General features: G+C 41.0%; 1 protein-coding gene across 1 annotated transcript in view; it reads right to left on the bottom strand.

The window, feature by feature from the left end:
• RALYL (RALY RNA binding protein-like) overlaps nucleotides 1-18,018 on the bottom strand; it is a 119,142-nt gene that overhangs the window by 15,315 nt on the left and 85,809 nt on the right. The window contains exons 6-8 of the mRNA XM_009891871.1: nucleotides 17,531-17,611; nucleotides 7,438-7,551; nucleotides 2,707-2,885 (exon numbers count right to left, since the gene is read on the bottom strand). Of these exons, the coding sequence (XP_009890173.1) occupies nucleotides 2,707-2,885; nucleotides 7,438-7,551; nucleotides 17,531-17,611 (374 nt within the window). The remainder of the gene's footprint in view (nucleotides 1-2,706; nucleotides 2,886-7,437; nucleotides 7,552-17,530; nucleotides 17,612-18,018) is intronic.

An 18,018-nucleotide genomic window follows, 5' to 3' on the forward strand; every position in this document is an offset into this window, starting at 1 on the left:
AAACCCCCCCCCCCCCCCCCCAAATGAGTTGTAACCGGTTCCGTTCCAAAATGACACATTTGCTATTAGTCAGCTCTTTTTCCTAAATAACTTAGTTTCCATAAAACAGGAAAACAACATCTGTTAGGACTCCTTGTTTTATAACAAGGAGTTATCTATCTACTTTACTTTTCACAAAATGGAGTGTAATGCCAGATAGCACGGCACAGAACAGGCAGAAGCAGACTGAAATCTCAAATATTCCTACTGGGGTATTCACTATATATTTGATAGTATTCTTATTGACTTTCCAGTTATACAGCTGTCAGTGACTGGAGTGGAAAATAAAACTTATAGGAACTGGTCATTATATCTACATAAATATATGTAAGTATAAGTTAAAAATAGGCTAAATTACAGTGTGCATCACAAACTACAAGATTCATATTATAACAGTACTGGCCAATACTGCTGAGCGTTTGGTTAAAAACTGTAGAGGAAAGATGCACAGTTCAATTTATAATTGCCTCTCCATGGGAAACACCCATTGCCTGAGATTTCTTTGAAGTAATCCTATGTAGAGCAATCCTTTATCCCATCCATAGCAGTTTTTCACTCACTGATCTCCCTAGGCTTTGCAAAAGAAAGTGTTTTGATCCCACTGTAGCAGGGAGGAAAACTAAGATGAAGTTGCCTCTTCCAAAGCTTGAGGAAAATGGCAAGGGAGGATGAAAAGCAAAAGGATTTTACACCAGTGGCAATCTTGGTTCTGAGATTTAAAGTCTGTAATACTGCCAGCTTCTCAGCTAGAGGGTCCCAGAGTCTGGGAAGGCATGAGGCTGCTGGGCTCCACTGCCCTGGCTTTGGGATAGGCTGCACCTGACGAAGATGTTGCACATAAGTGCTCTTCCTTGCCCTTTCCTTGCCACCCCCATGGTGGGGTTGGGGGGATATCATTCATACGTGCTAGGGCACAAGGCAGAGGATGCCACTCTCCTTGTGCACTGATCCATCTCTTCCCGGCACTCAAGGGACTCGCTAATGGCATGCAGAGAAACTGGAGCTGCTTTCCCCCCCTGCCTTAGATGTGTGGCTCAGGCTCTGAGCTGCCTTTGGAGCTGTGTCTGCAACACGTTGCACTTCAACTAATTCCCTAACATAAATCTTGGAAAGGCTTTCTAACTTGGAAGCAGCAGTGTGCAAATGTGGCCGTGCTGATTCCAGACTTTCACTGCTAATGAAGTCTTCCTGTGCTGCTTGCTTTTTAGAGACTTCCCTGCTTAGACCTTTAGTAGATGAAAAATTTCTTCTATATTCATTATATAGTGTAGATATATGCTAAATATGTCATACCCGCAGGGTGAAATGACAGCACTGAACAATCAGAGGCTAACATAGTATACGTTAACTTCCCCACTTAGTGTCTGCAGTAGGGAGTCTGACACCTAATTAGTGCAAAACCCGCCAGTCTCGCTAACCTGTGGTCACCCCTATTGCTAATATCACTTCAGCTGATCAGCTGTTAGCAATGGTGGGATATTATATTTACAACTATTACAAAATTGCAACTTCCTGCAAATCCAAAGTGACAACTGCTTACAAAGGTCCCTCATATCCGTACAGGAGAACCTGATCCTTTGAGAAAAAGTGATAATGTCGTCTATTGCACATCTCATGTTAAAAGATGAGGGGATTCAGGTTGTAGTAGTTTCTCCTGGGCATAATGCTATTCAGGATTTATAAATTCAAGAGGTCCTTGGCTAAAGGGACACAGACCCTCAAATTATCAGTAGGCTTAAATTGTGTTTGCAGTAAGCAGTACAAAACACTGAGTATTCATGTGTTCTGTTACTCCAGACTTGGTGTTGATTCAGCTGTGCCCGTTGCTGACTGATTTCTGTTGGAATCGCTGAATTATTTTTACAGTGCAGACGTGATTAAATGTGTGTTAAAAAGGAAGCAGAGACAGTGACACTGAGCAGCAGAAGTGATTTCTGCTCAAAGCAGAAGAATACGAATGCTGGGAAGAGAGGGGCAGTATTATAGAGGCTAAAACAATGTGACTGATCCATTCCTTTTAGGAATGAAGAAAAAAGCATAAATCTGGCTTTCAAAATATAGTTAATGTTTCTCTAGAAGAACTTAATAGTTTAACAACATGATGGGCATTTCATGAAAGGTGTGGGCTCAGGCTGAAAACCGAAACATTTCTCAGCCGAACATTTCTTAGGGAAAAATCTTCCCATCAAAAAAATCTGTAGCCGCCAACACACCCTGCAGAAGATACACATGGAAGACAGGAACTGGGAATTATGGAGAAGCACATATTTGATAATGAGAAAGTTCTTCATTCTAGAATCTTCTTTGATTTTGAAATGCTCTAGTTAGGAAAACATGGTTGCTTCCCCCTGCCCCCACCGTCTAAATGTAAAATAATATATGTAAATTAATAATGTAATAAATGTAAAATAATAAATGTAAATTAATTTAAAGAACATTTCGTTTCCTTTCTAAAATCACCAAGTGTGGTAAATTATATTTTTCTTGTTCACCCTCAGAGTGCCCTATGCTTAACTAATACTACAGTGTATTGAGGCATGTAGGACTAGGCACTAGTTACAGAACATCACAGTGCTGCTGTGAGCTTTTTTTGTTAACCCAGATAGTTGGTTCTCTGTGGTTACTTGTAGCAACTGTACAGACAGACATGGCATGGTTTCTCCTTACCAGCTCATTGCTGCCATCCTCATCAAAATCCTCCTCTATCCCATCAGTCATCTCTTCTCCATCCCCATCTGCATCTGGCCCTCCTTCAATTGGCTCTTCTGTAGAGTTATCTGCATTCTCTGATATGCACTCCTCTTGAATCAAATCAGCATTATCTTCCATTTGTTTCTTTTGAGCTTCTGTAAGGAAAACATACTCTATAGAGATTCAGTAGCCTTCCCTATTGGTGGCAAAGAAAAGTGCTCTGAGGAAGAAACCTAAGCTTCCCATCTCCAGATAAGCTAGCGTTATAAAAATCAGTGTGTTAATATCTACCAGGCAAATATGATCAAACTCCTTGTTTTCAAAAATTAACGCATAAATCAACCATAGTAGCAACATGCTCATCTATCCCATGCAGTGGATGAAGCTTTGATTTACCAGCGGCTCCAGATTTTTCATTATCTAGACTTTGTTTTGCCTTGGGAATCCAGTTGGCATAGTCACAACATATTTATTTATCTGCAGCCAATGAGAAGTACATAAATCTCTATACTCTGAGAAGCAGAAGGCTGTTAATTGCCAATAAGTGAACAAGGATACGCATAAATTTGCTGTGAATATAGCTCATACAGATAATCAACAAATCCTTCTAGACAACTGAACGTATTTTTTGTGGAGTAAAGTAACAGTGTCTCCCTGTTGGTATAATGTGCTGAGGTAACTGGAGAATGCCTCCCTCCAATTACCCAAATATAGTGTTTCCTATAATTTCCACAAAGCAGTGAAAAGAAAGACCGTTTCTACAGAGGCCCAGAGGATCTGTTCTGGTTGGCTTAGTGCAGATAGCTGCACTGTTGTGATTATGTATTGCGAGTCTCCTGGATATGCTGAGGAATTTAATCCAGCCAGCAGAAATCCAGAGGAGGACTGAGGGAGGAATGACAGAGACAGACCAGCCAGAAGAACGGTTGGAGGGATCAGACTCTTATTCCTATGCACATCAGGAGTTTAGATGAAAATCTTTATGTACCCCAAGTGAATATGGGCCCGAGAATTGGTTGCACATAGCTGGAATACCAATGTCTTTTCAGTCTGAGGGTGACAATACCCATCAATGAGTAAATTTCTAGAACAAAACCGTTTTTTCTTTGTTAGATTGACTGTTCTGTAACATCACCTATCTCGGACAGCCAGTGAATCTGCAGCTTGCCTGTGAAGCTCAATATTTTTCAGCTCTATGAATATATTATTGTTTTACTATAAATTATTACCAGCTGCATATAATATTCAAACCTGTTCATACTTTTCTGTATCATGGTCTTAAACCAAGACATTTGTTTTTCCTTCTAGTTCTGCACATTTAGTTTGCAACTTACTTTCATCTCTTTAGTCTTTGTTAGTCTCTATTCCCTCATTTTCAAATTAATTGACTTAAACCAGCACAACTAAGCTTTTCTCCCTTAGTTATGTAATTTCTTTAGAAAGATTCTTGGATTTAAAGAATAAAAAGTCATCTTAGATAACTGCTTTGACAGTACTGTAGTTACACATATTAGTAGAAGATTCAGCCTTTGGAGCCTAATCATCTATAGGTAAGGTGCTCTATACAATACCGTGCTAGCTATAAGTCATTGTGTTACTTTCCTTACTGTGCAGGGAACTGTGGATTGAATCAGCTATGCCTACTAAGTCCTGTCCCACCACCCTCTGCCTCACGCCGCTTCTGAGATTAACACAGCTGTGACAGTGACAACTGAGCCAAATTTGGTCAAGGCTTTCAAAGCAGGTTGCTGAAATTATGGGCTTAATTCATTTAAATGGGAAAACTTTTAGGATACAGCTGCTAAAAAATTGGGTCACTTACTTAATTGTCTGAATGAGAATGTAGTCTGGGTTCTTCAGGGGAGTCTAAAGTACCACCTCAGCATCTAACTCTTTTGGGCTTTTCTGAGAAGCTAAACTTAAGATCTTACCTTTCGGCACCCATCTCTGATATTACAGGGAGAATATTGTCCCCTAACATTTTTTTTCACATCAGAACAGCTTCTTATTCCTGCCTTCCTGATTCAGATTTTTACAAACAAAGGAGCTATTCCTGCAGTTTCCCTATGTACAGGAAATCTTTGTATCTATATTTCCCCTATTGGAGAGGTGAGGGGTTGATAAGAGTAAAACATCAGCTGTTACTATAAGGAGTTTTCACGCAGCTATCGAGCAGTAACCAATGTATGCACTGAGCTTGTCCAGCTTGTCTGTTTAAACGATCACATTCCTCCATGTATAACTCCAAGTATAAATTTTAAGATTAATAATTCAATATTTTTTCATGAAAGTGATGCCAATTTAAAAAAAACAAAAGGGCAAGATGATGGCTTCATTTTTCTTCTCTTGTAAATGAAACATAGATCCTCTCTTTGATTCCAGTCTTAGCGAGGCCACACCTTCTGGCAGAGGAACATAAGAAATAATATTGCCAAACCATAGAGAAGGAACAAAATCATCTCACATCTGACACCATAAATGAAATAGTTCAGCTACTGATGTAGCTTTATCTTACACAAATCTTTTAGCTGAGGAAGCAATCATCTGCAGACTAATCACCCAGGCTGCATAACCCTCTTCATCAGCTCAGGAGACTTAAATGGGGATCCGGGTTTACTGGTATCTCTGAGGTGTTTTTTCTCCTCACATCCACTGATGAAAGCAAGGAATATGGAGGGTGGGTTTTGCACCTGATGTTTTGAAACATCAACAATTTGAAACCAGTTTTTAATCTCTGAGGATATTATTCATTGCTTGCCTTCAAAAACCATAACAGTATGATTCAATACAAATCAACATTTTCCTCTTTGAGCTGATTTTTATTTAAATGAGTTCACTACAGTTCTTTAGCAAAAGTGAAAATTGGATATCAAACTACAATGACATGCAGGTTGTTTTGCATAGTAATGACTTTTATATAAAAGCTCCCTGAAGTAGGGATGCACCATCTCAGAGCATTTCAGTACACAAGTGATTCAATGGAGTGCCTTGCAATTACCTCTTCGTTGATTATACCAACTTTTGTCTAACTTGCATAAAGTACAAAATAGAAGCTAACGAATACATATTGTGTACAGTTCTCCTGAAGGAGATAATCACGCTCTGTACTAATGGTTTACCTTAGACTTGGAAAAAAGCACTCAACTTATTTTGTGCGGTAAACTACAACAGCTGAGGGATTGGTCCTTGTCTGTCAACTTGGAAAATGATTGTAAATAGAAGGTAGTTCGTTTTAAAAAGCTGGGTTTTCTTGGGGTTTTTTTGTTTGTTTGTTTGTTTTAAATTGTTAACCACAAAATATTTTTCTGTAGCGTTCTGCCCTGAAAGACATTTGCTAAAGTTATTTCTGAATGCCAACATGAAAATTCTGGGTTCAGAGGGATAACCCCTCAACAGATCAGCAAACAGGGCAGACACTTGGGAACAGGAGAAATCCAGATCTAAACATCTATTTTGCCTGTGTCAGGTTCATGAGCCTCAAGTGCTAATTCTCACCAAAGTTTTAGATAATCTTCATGGAGCTCTCTTTATGTGTCCTGTTGGGTCTTTTTGGCTTCACATAACTGATTTGAGTTAGGCAAGGGACACAAATCTGAGTGTCCAGACACGCAGGCAGCTGCGGATTCTGAGGCACAATTTCTTTCACACATTTCACACAAAATACATTAAAGGTTTTCATCAGAGTAGGGGGTGGGGTGGGGGAACGTTGAGAATTTTCATGAGATAAGGCTTCCATTTCCCCACTGGCTGTCATCAAAACCAGCTGGCTAGTACACAGCTCCTGCACAGAGATATACCATGTGATTTATAAGGAAACAGCCAAGGAAATGCCATAGACAGTGGTAAGAATTGAGATTGTTTTCTATATATACTGTGGTGACAATACAACCTTATAAATCCCATGTAACTGTTCAGCATGGCTTTAAAGTGCTGCCAAATGAGATCATTCAGCTAATGATTAAATTAAAAAATAGTGTTAGATTTTTTCATTCCCAAGGCTTGCCTCGAAACAAAATGTTTCAAGCCAGAGAAAAGCTCAACTAGAGGTGCGGCCGGTTTTATAGAGACGCCACAGCTTCACTCAACAGCTCAGGTTGGAAGGGATCTCTGGACTCTCCAAGTCCAAACCCTCTTCAAAGCAGAGCCAAACTCAAAGTTTGGTCCAGGTTCATGGGGCCTTGGCTCAATGAGTGTTGAATGTCTCCAAGGATGGAGCTACTAAAGTTTCTCTGGGCAACCCGCTATATGGTGCAGTTGCATCTCTTTTCCTGGTATCAATTAGGAATTTCCCTTGCTGCAATTTGTGACTATTGCCTATTGCCCAGGCAATAATTCCTGACATAGAATATCTAGTAATTCTTAATATGGGTAGCAGAAACACCCCCAAGGTCAACCACCTCTACCTTAATTCTGTTTAGTCACTTTTTTAGTGATGTTTTGTCTCCAGAAACATCTAGTAAGAATCTTTTATTTTCTTTTTTATTCTCTACTACACCATAGAAAACAATTCTTGAAACGATATTGCATGCTCTGTGAAGAATATTAATTTATCCTCCCAATAGTTCCACCTGAGAGTTAATTTACCTTGCTTCAGGCCTCCATTATGTAGCAGAATTTCTGGAAGGCTTCCATTCTCTCTGGTCTGTCTGCTTGACTGATAACTAGATTCTAATTTAGTTTATTTGACTACAAATTGCTTTTACCTACCTGCTTCAGCTTTTTGCTGCTTTTCAATCTTTTCCAGTCTCCCTAGCAAGGAGTCAATTTTTGTTTTGATTTGGGTTAATTCCTTCTTGATTGTTTGCAACTCATCTGATTTCACTGTGGAAAGAGAGCAAAGATGCAAAACATGAAATAAACTGTATTTGCAGCCCCCCAAGAAAAATACGTTCTTTTTTCTTTCCTCTGTAGTACAAAGTCTACTCTCTCATTTCTGTCAGTATTTTTAGAGATCTAACTTTTAAAATGAACGTTGTCTGTTAAAAATGCTGAATCCATCCTAGGAATTCACAGAATTCTAAGACAAGAGGTTATGTGAGGTGTGTTGCTCTGTAATAAGCATTTCAGGCAAAACTTCTCATGGGCGTTCTTAGTAAATCCAAATAACTTTTACTGACAAACAGCCTATAGTGAAAGAATGATTCAGATATGACAGACAGTTCACAGTCTTGTAAGGTTATTTTGCTGGACTATTTTGTAATAATAGTGACAATAATAAAAAGATCCCTCACAGTAGCAGTAGGTATTTTTCAACAAGAGTGAATGGTAACATAAATGCTAGAGCAGTCAGGATTGCAATGTTATGTTCCAGTCAACAACTTCACTGCAATAGGTGTTAAGTATTATTGCTTAAAAAAGCTTTCAGTTCTGGTAATTTCTTGTACTTTTTCCAGTTAACATATGAAAATATTTCTTTTTATGATCACATCCAGGGACATGGAGACAACACCTATAAATGAAGAGCTGAACTTTCCTTTGTTGCATTGCATTACTCTTCAGGAAAATTAGAAGGGCCAAAGCTCAATCAGAACTCAGCTTGGCCACTGCAGTTAAAGACAATAAGAAGAGATTCTTTCAGTATATCAATAGGAAAAGGAAGACTAGGGAAAATGTAGGCCCACTGATGAATGAGATGGGTGCTCTTGTGGTGGAAGACACAGAGAAGGCAGAGTTACTGAATGCCTTCTTTTGTTCAGTCTTCACTGCTAAAGCTGTCCCTCACGAATCCCATACCCTGGAGGCAAGGGGGAAGGTCTGGAGGGAGGAAGATTTCCCCTCAGTTGAGGAGGACCAGGTCAGAGACCACTTGGCCAGTCCTCGGGAGACCCAGACTTTGCAGGCAACCGAGAAAGTCTGGGGGAAGCAAGACTATCCCTTGGTTGATGAGGAGCACGTTAGAGATCAGTTAGATAAACTGGATATACACAAATCCATGGGGCCTGATGGGATGCACCCTCCGGTGCTGAGGGAGCTGGGGGAAGTCATTGCTGGGCCGCTCTCCATCATCTTTGAAAGGTCCTGGAGGACAGGTGAGGTGCCTGGGGACTGGAGGATAGCCAGTGTCACTCCAGTCTTCAAAAAGGGCAGGAAGGATGACCCAGGAAACTACAGGCCGGTCAGCCTCACCTCCATCCCTGGAAAGATGATGGAACAGCTTGTTCTGGGTACCATCTCAAAGCACCTGGATGAAAAGAAGATTATCAGAAATAGTCAACATGGATTCACCAAGGGGAAGTCATGTCTGACTAATCTGATAGCATTCTATGACAAAGTGACTAGATGGGTGGATGAGGGGAGGGCAGTGGATGTTGTCTACCTTGACTTTGGCAAGGCTTTCGACACCGTCTCCCACATCATCCTCACAGGCAAGCTTAGGAAGGGTGGGTTAGATGAATGGACAGTGAGGTGGATTGAGAACTGGCTTACAGATAGAGCTCAGAGGGTTGTGGTTAGTGGCGCAGAGTCTAGTTGGAGGTTAGTAACAAGTGGTGTCCCTCAGGGGTCAGTACTGGGCCCAGTTTTGTTCAACATATTCATCAATGATCTGGATGAAGGGATAGAGTGTACCATCAGCAAGTTTGCTGATGACACAAAACTGGGAGGAGTGGCTGACACGCCAGAAGGCTGTGCTGCCTTACAGCGTGACCTCGCCAGGCTGGAGAGTTGGGCAGAAAGAAACCTTATGAAGTTCAACAAGGGTAAGTGTAGGGTACTGCACCTGGGGAGGAATAACCCCATGCACCAGTACAGGTTGGGGGCTGACCTCCTGGAGAGCAGCTCTGTGGAGAGGGACCTGGGAGTCCTGGTGGACAACAGGATGACCATGAGCCAGCAATGTGCCCTGGCGGCCAAGAAGGCGAATGGCATCCTGGGGTGCATCAAGAAGAGTGTGGCCAGCAGGTCGAGGGAGGTCATCCTCCCCCTCTACTCTGCCCTGGTGAGACCGCATCTGGAGTACTGTGTCCAGTTCTGGGCTCCCCAGTTCAAGAAAGACAGGGAACTGCTGGAGAGGGTCCAGCAAAGGGCAACAAAGATGATTAGGGGACTGGAGCACCTTTCTTATGAGGAAAGGCTGAGGGACTTGGGTCTCTTTAGTCTAGAGAAAAGAAGATTGAGGGGGGATCTTATTAATACATACAAATACTTAATGGGAGGATGCCAGGGGGATGGGAGTAGTCTTTTTTCAGTGGCACCCAGTGATAGGACGAGGGGTAATGGGCATAAACTTGAACATAGGAAGTTCCATCTTAACATGAGAAGGAACTTCTTTACTTTGAGGGTAGTGGAGCCTGGATGCTGTCCTGTGCAACCTGCTGTAGGTGACCCTGCTCTGGCAGGGAGGGGTTGGACTAGATGATCTCCAGAGGTCCCTTCCAACCCTGACCATTCTGTGATTCTGTGATTCTGTGTGATTTATGTTCATTATTGCACTCCCATTGTCTAATGTAAGAAGGTGTAGCTGCTTTGGAGGTATTTTGGCTTCAGAAGAAACAGCACTGTAGCACTCGTGAATGACCTCATTATTATGGCGTTATCAGGAGATGTTTTTATGCTCAGTAGATAGTCCAAAAAAATCCAGTTCCCCTGTCTATCCTAGGATATCGTATTGAAAAAGCTTAGAGGAGAAAACGGGAATCCTCTGCTATCATGGGAGAATAAAGCCATTTATGAAGGTCAAGAGTAGAAAACACAGCTGTCTCTTACAACTCTTGTAAGGAAGAAATGGGCCATCACCTTAAGCTGTGAGGGACAGGCAATGGAAGGGCACTGAGCAGTATTATTCCTCTACCCTTATCGTGGAATAGGAGGGCCCTTAGTGAGCCTGCAAAAAGGGTCTCCTGGCTGCATCTGGCCATATCAGTCCCACCCGTTGACTCTTGGGCATGTATGTCATCATAGTTTCTCATGGGTATTTTTTATTGGACAGTCAAAACCTGAGGATGAATTGTCCAGGCAAACTGCTGCCTGCTTTAGTGGTAGTAAATGAGTATGTGTTTGCTTCAAAATCAGCCTTATTGCAAACTTGCAGCACGTTCACTGAGGTTGAAACCAGGACTTTTTATCTTAGGCTTCGAGTCATTAGTTAGAGCAAGCCAGCTCAAGATAGTAGGTTGCTATATGTGGTAATGAACTTGTTTAATCATGTGCTCATATTGAGAAATTGCACATCTCACACTGAAGGCTGAAACCTCTGATGTCATATTGAATGAATGGCAGGACTTAGAGATCAAAGCTTAAAGGTAACCTTTGTGCTAGACTCCTATATGATATACAGTATTTGATGGAATTAATTTGTATGTTTATAGAGCAAGGCCTTAAAATGTTCTTAGAGAAATAACGGGTCACTGTCCAATCCTCCAGATCTGTAACAAAAAGTTAAGATTCTGACAACTGTATATTTAGAAGGTTACTGCTTCCCTGGGGGTGGTGGTTGGTCTGGACTGGAGTAGCAAGGCAGAGCAGATTCCAGGATGAAATGTTGTGAATCTGTCCAACGGGAAATCCTGAGTGTCTAAAGCAATCCGCTATGAAGCCAACAGGCTACAGAACCTGTGCAGCTAAGCTGTTGGGTCACAGGTGCTCCCTTGACTGGCAAACAGCAGGCTTGCCAAGGCTAAAAGGTCAGAAGTCAGAAGCGAATCCATAAGGACCTAATGATATTTGTTCCCAGTCTAAAAAGCAAAGCAGAAAACATTTGCACTTCTGAATTTGGTGAGGAAGCAAGTACATAGATGGGGCTACTGTTCAACTCAGGTCAAACCTTCTGCTTCACAAGGGCTTCCCTGTGGTGTCTCAGTGAGAAAACAGTTTCAGAAGAAGACTACACCAGAGGGAACACAGATACAACAGTGAAGATTCAACAGCATACAAAGAGGCTAGAAATGACTGAGGAGCTTTATTGCTACCTTGCAAAATTCCCCTATGCCAAAGCTATTTCCTCAAGCTTTGGTCACTTAATCTGCAATTTATCATTCACACTTAATGAGTTGATTCCATCATATAGTCGAGCACTTCAGGTTAACACTAAAAAGGACCAAAAGAAAGAAGGGGAAAAATTTTCAACAGGTCTGCACGAGTTCCAAATTTCCACCCTGGTTCCAACATTGCAATGGTGTAGTTATTTGAATTGCTTGTTGTCTTAATTTGCAGGGAAAGGTAAAAATCTTCAAAATCATTCTCTTAGAGAAATTACCCTCTCAGTTATTTTGTACTGGTATTTCCATAGTGAGAGGCAATTACTAAAGATAAATTATGAAGGATTCTGATGAACAACATGCAGAACATGAGCCACCAATGCACCCTTGTGATAAAGCAGGCCATCAGCATCCTGGGCTGCATTAGGAGGAGTGTTGCCAGCAATTTGAGGGAGATGATCCTTCCCCACTACTCAGCACACTGGTGAGGCCACATCTGGAGTACTGTGTCCAGTTCTGGGCTCCCTAGTACAAGAGGAAATGAAGAGGACAAAGCCAGACTGTTTTCAGTAGTGCCCACTAACACGTCAAAGACCATTGGCACAAATTAAAGCACATTGAATTCCATCTAAAAACAAGAAAAATCTTTTTTTTTCTTTTTTCCTTCTTTATTTTTCCCATGAGGTGGTGAAACACTTGCACAGGTGGCCCAGAGAGGCTGTGGAGTCTCCATCCTTGGAGATATTCAAAAGATGCCTGGACACAGTCCTCTGAAACCTGCTCTAAGAGACCCTGTTTGAGCAGGACAGTTGGAGCAGATGAGCTCCAGAGGTCCCTTCCAACCTCAAACATTCTGTGATTCTGTGATTCTGTGGTGTAGAACTTGGGAAGAACTTTTTAAGCACAGTGTTGAAAAAGACAAAATGTAAAGGGTGTAAATACTGTACTTCAGGTATCCTGCTTTAAGTATATAATTTCTCTTTTAAAGCTTCACAGATTTTTCAGAAAGGAACACAGAAAGGAACACAGCAGTTGATAAACATGAAACCAGAGATGCATCTGTCCAAAATATCTGCTTTTGAGTAATAGAATAGGAAAATAAAGCAGCTTACTGCTTTTTTTTTTTTTTTTTTTCTTTTTCTATTAGCAGACAAGCAAAGGCCAGCAAGTGACAGAAATGCATGCATTGAAAGGGAAAGAAATTACTAATGAAATTCCTCAAGCACTGGCACCAAAATGGCTAAATATCTTCAACAATGTTGATACAAAGAAGTAAATAAACAGGTGAAATTTGCTGAAGACATGAAATTAGAAAGTATCATCTATTCAGAGGGGGAGTCAGGGGATTTTAAAGAATGCTACATTAGAAAAAAGATGAAATGGAAAAAGTCCTACACTTGATTGACTAACAGCAGAACTCCTATTCTTAACATGGAAGCTCATCAGAGGAAAAAGACAGTGACAGAATTATCCTTGGGTGTAGCTGTAATCTCAGGTTGACAATAGCCTATCACTATAATGCAGCCATGAGAAAGAAAATGCGGTGCCAGGATGTGTCAAATGACGTATTGCTAAAGATGGGGAAGTACCGTGCCGTTGTACAAGGACCACCTGGTCCTCATCTGGAACACTGTGTACAGGTCGAACATTCTAGCAGATTTGAATTCTAGCAGATGCATGGGGAGAAGGGCCATGAAGATGACCAAAAGAATGGAAAGCCTGTGGTGTGACTGAAGTTTTGCTTGCTTGCCTGAGGCAAAAGAAGGTGAAAGTAAATACAACTTTTAGGCTAAGACAGTGTTGGCACAACAAATGGATATGAACAAATAAGAAACTAATTTAAGCTGGAAATTAAAAGAAACAGAGACAGGCAAAACCCAAACCTTAACCAGCTTTAAGACGGAGCTTAAAGGATTAGATGATGTGGCTACTTGCAACAGTAAGGAATTAGACTGAGTGACCCCTCCAGCCAGGAATACGAGGGCCTTTCAGAATGTATCTTTCATTGAAGCATCTAGCAGTAAAGGAGACAAACTGCATCCAGCTCAAAACAAGAGATTTAAAATTGAGGTCCATCACACTTCTAGAAATGAAAGTGCTACTGTTGAATTACAGATGTATTTGTGAAACATTTTTTGCCATATCTACAAATCGATTCATCCAGAAAGTATGATTCAGATTTGTTTGGAAACAAATGTCATGTACTTTTATCTAAGACCTTCATGCTTACTATAAAATATTTTATCATATTGTATTACTTAAGATTTCACTGAAAAATGGGTTAGCTGAGGAAGCTAAATATTAATTATATGAGTCAAAATGAATTAATTTAAAGGCATAACCCAGTACATATTTTGACATCTTGAGTGTCTACTCCTTAATCTCAAGCACACAGGGTATACAAAATTTGATTAGTGTTTTTCTCCGGTTTTCAGATGTGTAAAATAAAAGTGAGCTCCAAGACCTTCAGTTTCTATATCATGAGAAAAAGTGATTTTTTTCCAGTTCTAAACAGCAATCTGCATCTGCTGCTTCATACCATTAACAAAATATTGTCAACCAATCCTTGAAAAATTATAGGTTCAGGAAAGAAATCAAATCCTCTTAACTTATTTTGTGTTTTGGAGGCAAACTTAGAACACATATGGCCACTTTTTGGTAAAACAAGAATTTAGTGCACTGGCAGACACTATTTTTGCAGATGTACTCATCAATGAGGAAGGCATTTTTATTTTTAGTACTATGTTTTTATAACATCTTTGCCATGTGCCACAACAAACTTCTGTCTTTGGATTGCTGGTTTTCAGAAGTGAGTCCCTCTAATCCTGGTAATTTCACTGAGGGGTCTCCTGTGTTCTGACCTTTAATACCACATGTATGGGTTAATTTGCTGGATCCAGTCTGAGTGTAGAGAACAGCTATGAGAACAGTTATGCCTACTTGAATCTGAAAAGTCTGGTAGGAAATGTGATCTCATGAGAGTTTTGCTATTTAGGAGTTAAATCTTTCAAGCACAGGCAATACCATTTTGACATTGTTAGTTTTGAACCTGCCATTAAGCTGTTTTACAGTCTTGAATTTCATTAAAAACCCAAAATATCTTCCTTTCTGCAAACTATGTTTCTTCTTATTGAAGAGATCCTTTATTTAACTAGCAATAAATTAAAATTAGAATCAACAGTGCATTAGTTCAAGGGGTTCAGATTAACAGTGTAGAGTAAGGGCCAACAAAATATTAAATTGCTTCATCCCACAATTCAATATAACTCACTTTTCCAGGAAAATGGCAAAAGAAGCTGCAAAACCCAGATTCTCTACTTTCCAACTTGAAGCCCCTAAGGGAATGGCTCGGTTATTTCTCTGATAAATGTCTTACAATAAGCTGATTACATTCCTGTCCAAGTCAACAAAATCATGTTTCTACCTTTATGATGGGTTGGTTGGACTTGACAAAAAGGGAACTAATTCTATGGGGAAATTCAAGCATGAAAGTCTGTATATGGTGTGTCTGACTCCTTTTAAAGGTGTGCTGCATGCAGAAAGAATACTTTCTACAATTTATTCCAGCATGACAAATAATCACTGCAGTTTTGCTCCAATTACCATTGTAAAGAACTGAGGGTGGAAACTCAACAGGGGTCAAAATGTCAGCCTATGTTTTTAGTGAGGCATCTTGCAGCTGTCCTTTTAGTGTTAAAGGGCTGGATCCAAAGATGATCTTGTCACCTGGAGCTCTAAGACTGACATTTTTAGAATTCACATCACACCTGAATACGTTGAAAGACACCTTCACTAGGGCATAACACTGTCTGTTAGCATCTCTACACTCCTGATTGCACTTCCATTAAATAATTTAAAGGTTCTGCAACATTTGCCTTATTATGCAGGCGGTATTTTGGAGGTCTTATAGCAAGTGGCTATGGATACTTGGACTAGGGTTGGATCCCATAATCTATACTGAATCACAGAATCACAGAATGGTAGGAGTTGAAAGGCACCTCTACAGATCATCTAGTCCAACCCCCCTGCCAAAGCAGGGTCACCTAGGGCAGGTTAGACAGGAACACATCCAGGTGGGTTTTGAATATCTCCAGAGAAGGAGAATCCACAACCTTTCTGGGCAGCCTGTTCCAGTGCTGTCACCCTCAAAGTAAAGAAGTTTTTCCTCATGCTCAGGTGGAATTTCCTGAGTTCTAGTTTGTGCCTTTTGCCCCTTGTCCTGTCGCTGGGCACCACTGAAAAGGGTCTGGCCCCATCCTCTTGACACCCACCCTTTAGATACTGATAAGCATTAATGAGATCCCCTCTCAGTCTTCTCTTCTCCAGGCTAAACAGACCCATTTCTCTCATCCTTTCCTCTTAAGGGAGATGCTCCAGTCCCTTGGTCAAATTTGTAGCCCCCCACTGGACTCTCTCAGGTAGTTCCCTGTCTTTCTTGAATCAGGGAGCCCAGAACTGGACACAGTACTCCAGATGCGGCCTCACCAGGGCAGAGTGGAGGGGGAGGATGACCTCCCTCGACCTGCTGGCCACATTCTTCTTAATGCATCCCAGGATACCATTGGCCATCTTGGCCACAAGGGCACACTGATGGCTCATGGTTAACTTGTTCAGCAGAACTCCCACATCCTTCTCAGCAGAGCTGCTTTCCAGCAGGTCAGCCCCTAGCTGTACAGATGCATGGGGTTATTCCTTCCTAGGTGCAGGACCCTACACTTGCCCTTGCTGAATTTCATTATGTTCCTCTCCACACAACTGTCTGGCCTGTCCAGGTCTCACTGAATCGTGGCACAGCCTTCTGGTGTGTCAGCCACTCCTCCCAGTTTTGTGTCATCAGCAAACTCGCTGAGGGTACACTCTGTTCCCTCATCCAGGTCATACGTTATGCATTACTTAAGTCCTGACACAGTACTACAAAACATTTTCTGAAATGCAGAATAAATAATAAAGAAAATTTGGTGATTATTCTGAGGAACAGATATCTGTATATTAAGGTAATATGCTCTGTCCCATTCTCTACAATGAAAATCCAGATTTCTGGGTGAGAGATTTCCTTGACATCTATTGGGATATACTAAGGTCCTCAGCTCTCCTGAAGAATTTTGGAGTTATTCTTGTTCTGCACAATAAGAAAAAAAAAAAAAATATATATATATAAACTTATCTGCAAATAATTCATCTTCTTGAGGCAAAGTGAGTCCAAAAAGTCCATTCTTATTAGACCAAGCTTTAGGACAATTAGTGAACTGAATGCACTGGTACTACTAACATTTCATATAGTTATTACAACAGTAAAGGAGGAACAAAGGAGATCTAATGAATGATTTTGTAAGTGTATATACTTACTAAAGCTTTGATTCACTGTGTGAAAACCCCAAGACTCAAGGGCTGGAAAAGATTAGCAAAATAATTGAAATTCTAAGTCTACTAAAGTGAAGATCTTGACCTGTACAGCCAACAGAACCTCTCTTTCTCAGAATATCATCCTTTCCAAGGAATGGCTTGAGCTCCTTGTTCCTCAGTGTACAATGTTATCTTTAGCTCTGCTTATCACATTTCCATTCTCTCAGTCACTTGTATGTTTATTACATGTTTTCTTTCAAGGTCTCTGGTACCATCAGTTCATCAGTTCATACAATAGGATCAAGGACGGCTCACTAGAGGTCCATCTTCTTTGTTAGTTGCTAGCGTGTGAGATTTGGATATGTTATTCAAGCAGAGTATATAATTGGCTCATAATTAAGCTCTCTTGCAGTAAGATATACTCTTGGTGGATTCACTTATTTAATGGTTGTGTGTACAACAGCATGATGCTTTGTTGGCCAGTCTGGTACTGCAAGTGTCTTATTGAAGTCCCTTCATTCTTTCTAATATCTGATCCCTACCTGATCTTTCTCTTCCTCTTCCAGTGACGCTTCCAAGGACAGTATCACTCCACATAAGGGGCAGGGGAAGACAGGTGGGTGCTGAAAGATGCACGAAGAGGAAGATGAAGTTCCCAAGACATACAATGGGGTGGGGAGCTTGGTGAACATGAGGAGAGAATGCTTATTGTTCATCAGCTCTTCTAAGGCCAACTCGCTAATGAAGGGTTGAATAAGCCCAAGTTGCCAATCCTGTTTGGACTCCCTTTACAACAGGCAAAGACACTTTGCTTCTTTCTACCCTCAAAGGGATCTGACAAAAAAAACCCCACACAACCCAACCTCCCCCAGCTCCCCCCAGCCCACACTCCCTCCCCCCTTCCCCAGTCATATACAACCCTCAAATCTCAACAGTAATCAGTGTGCCTCTGTCTATAACCAGATTATTAGCTTTGCTTTATTATCATCTCTTCACAAGACCTCATGGTGCATAAGCAGTCAGGATGAGA

The sequence above is a fragment of the Charadrius vociferus genome, unplaced genomic scaffold (assembly GCF_000708025.1).
Source record: "Charadrius vociferus isolate BGI_N301 unplaced genomic scaffold, ASM70802v2 scaffold15, whole genome shotgun sequence".
In the NCBI taxonomy this organism is placed as follows: domain Eukaryota; kingdom Metazoa; phylum Chordata; class Aves; order Charadriiformes; family Charadriidae; genus Charadrius; species Charadrius vociferus.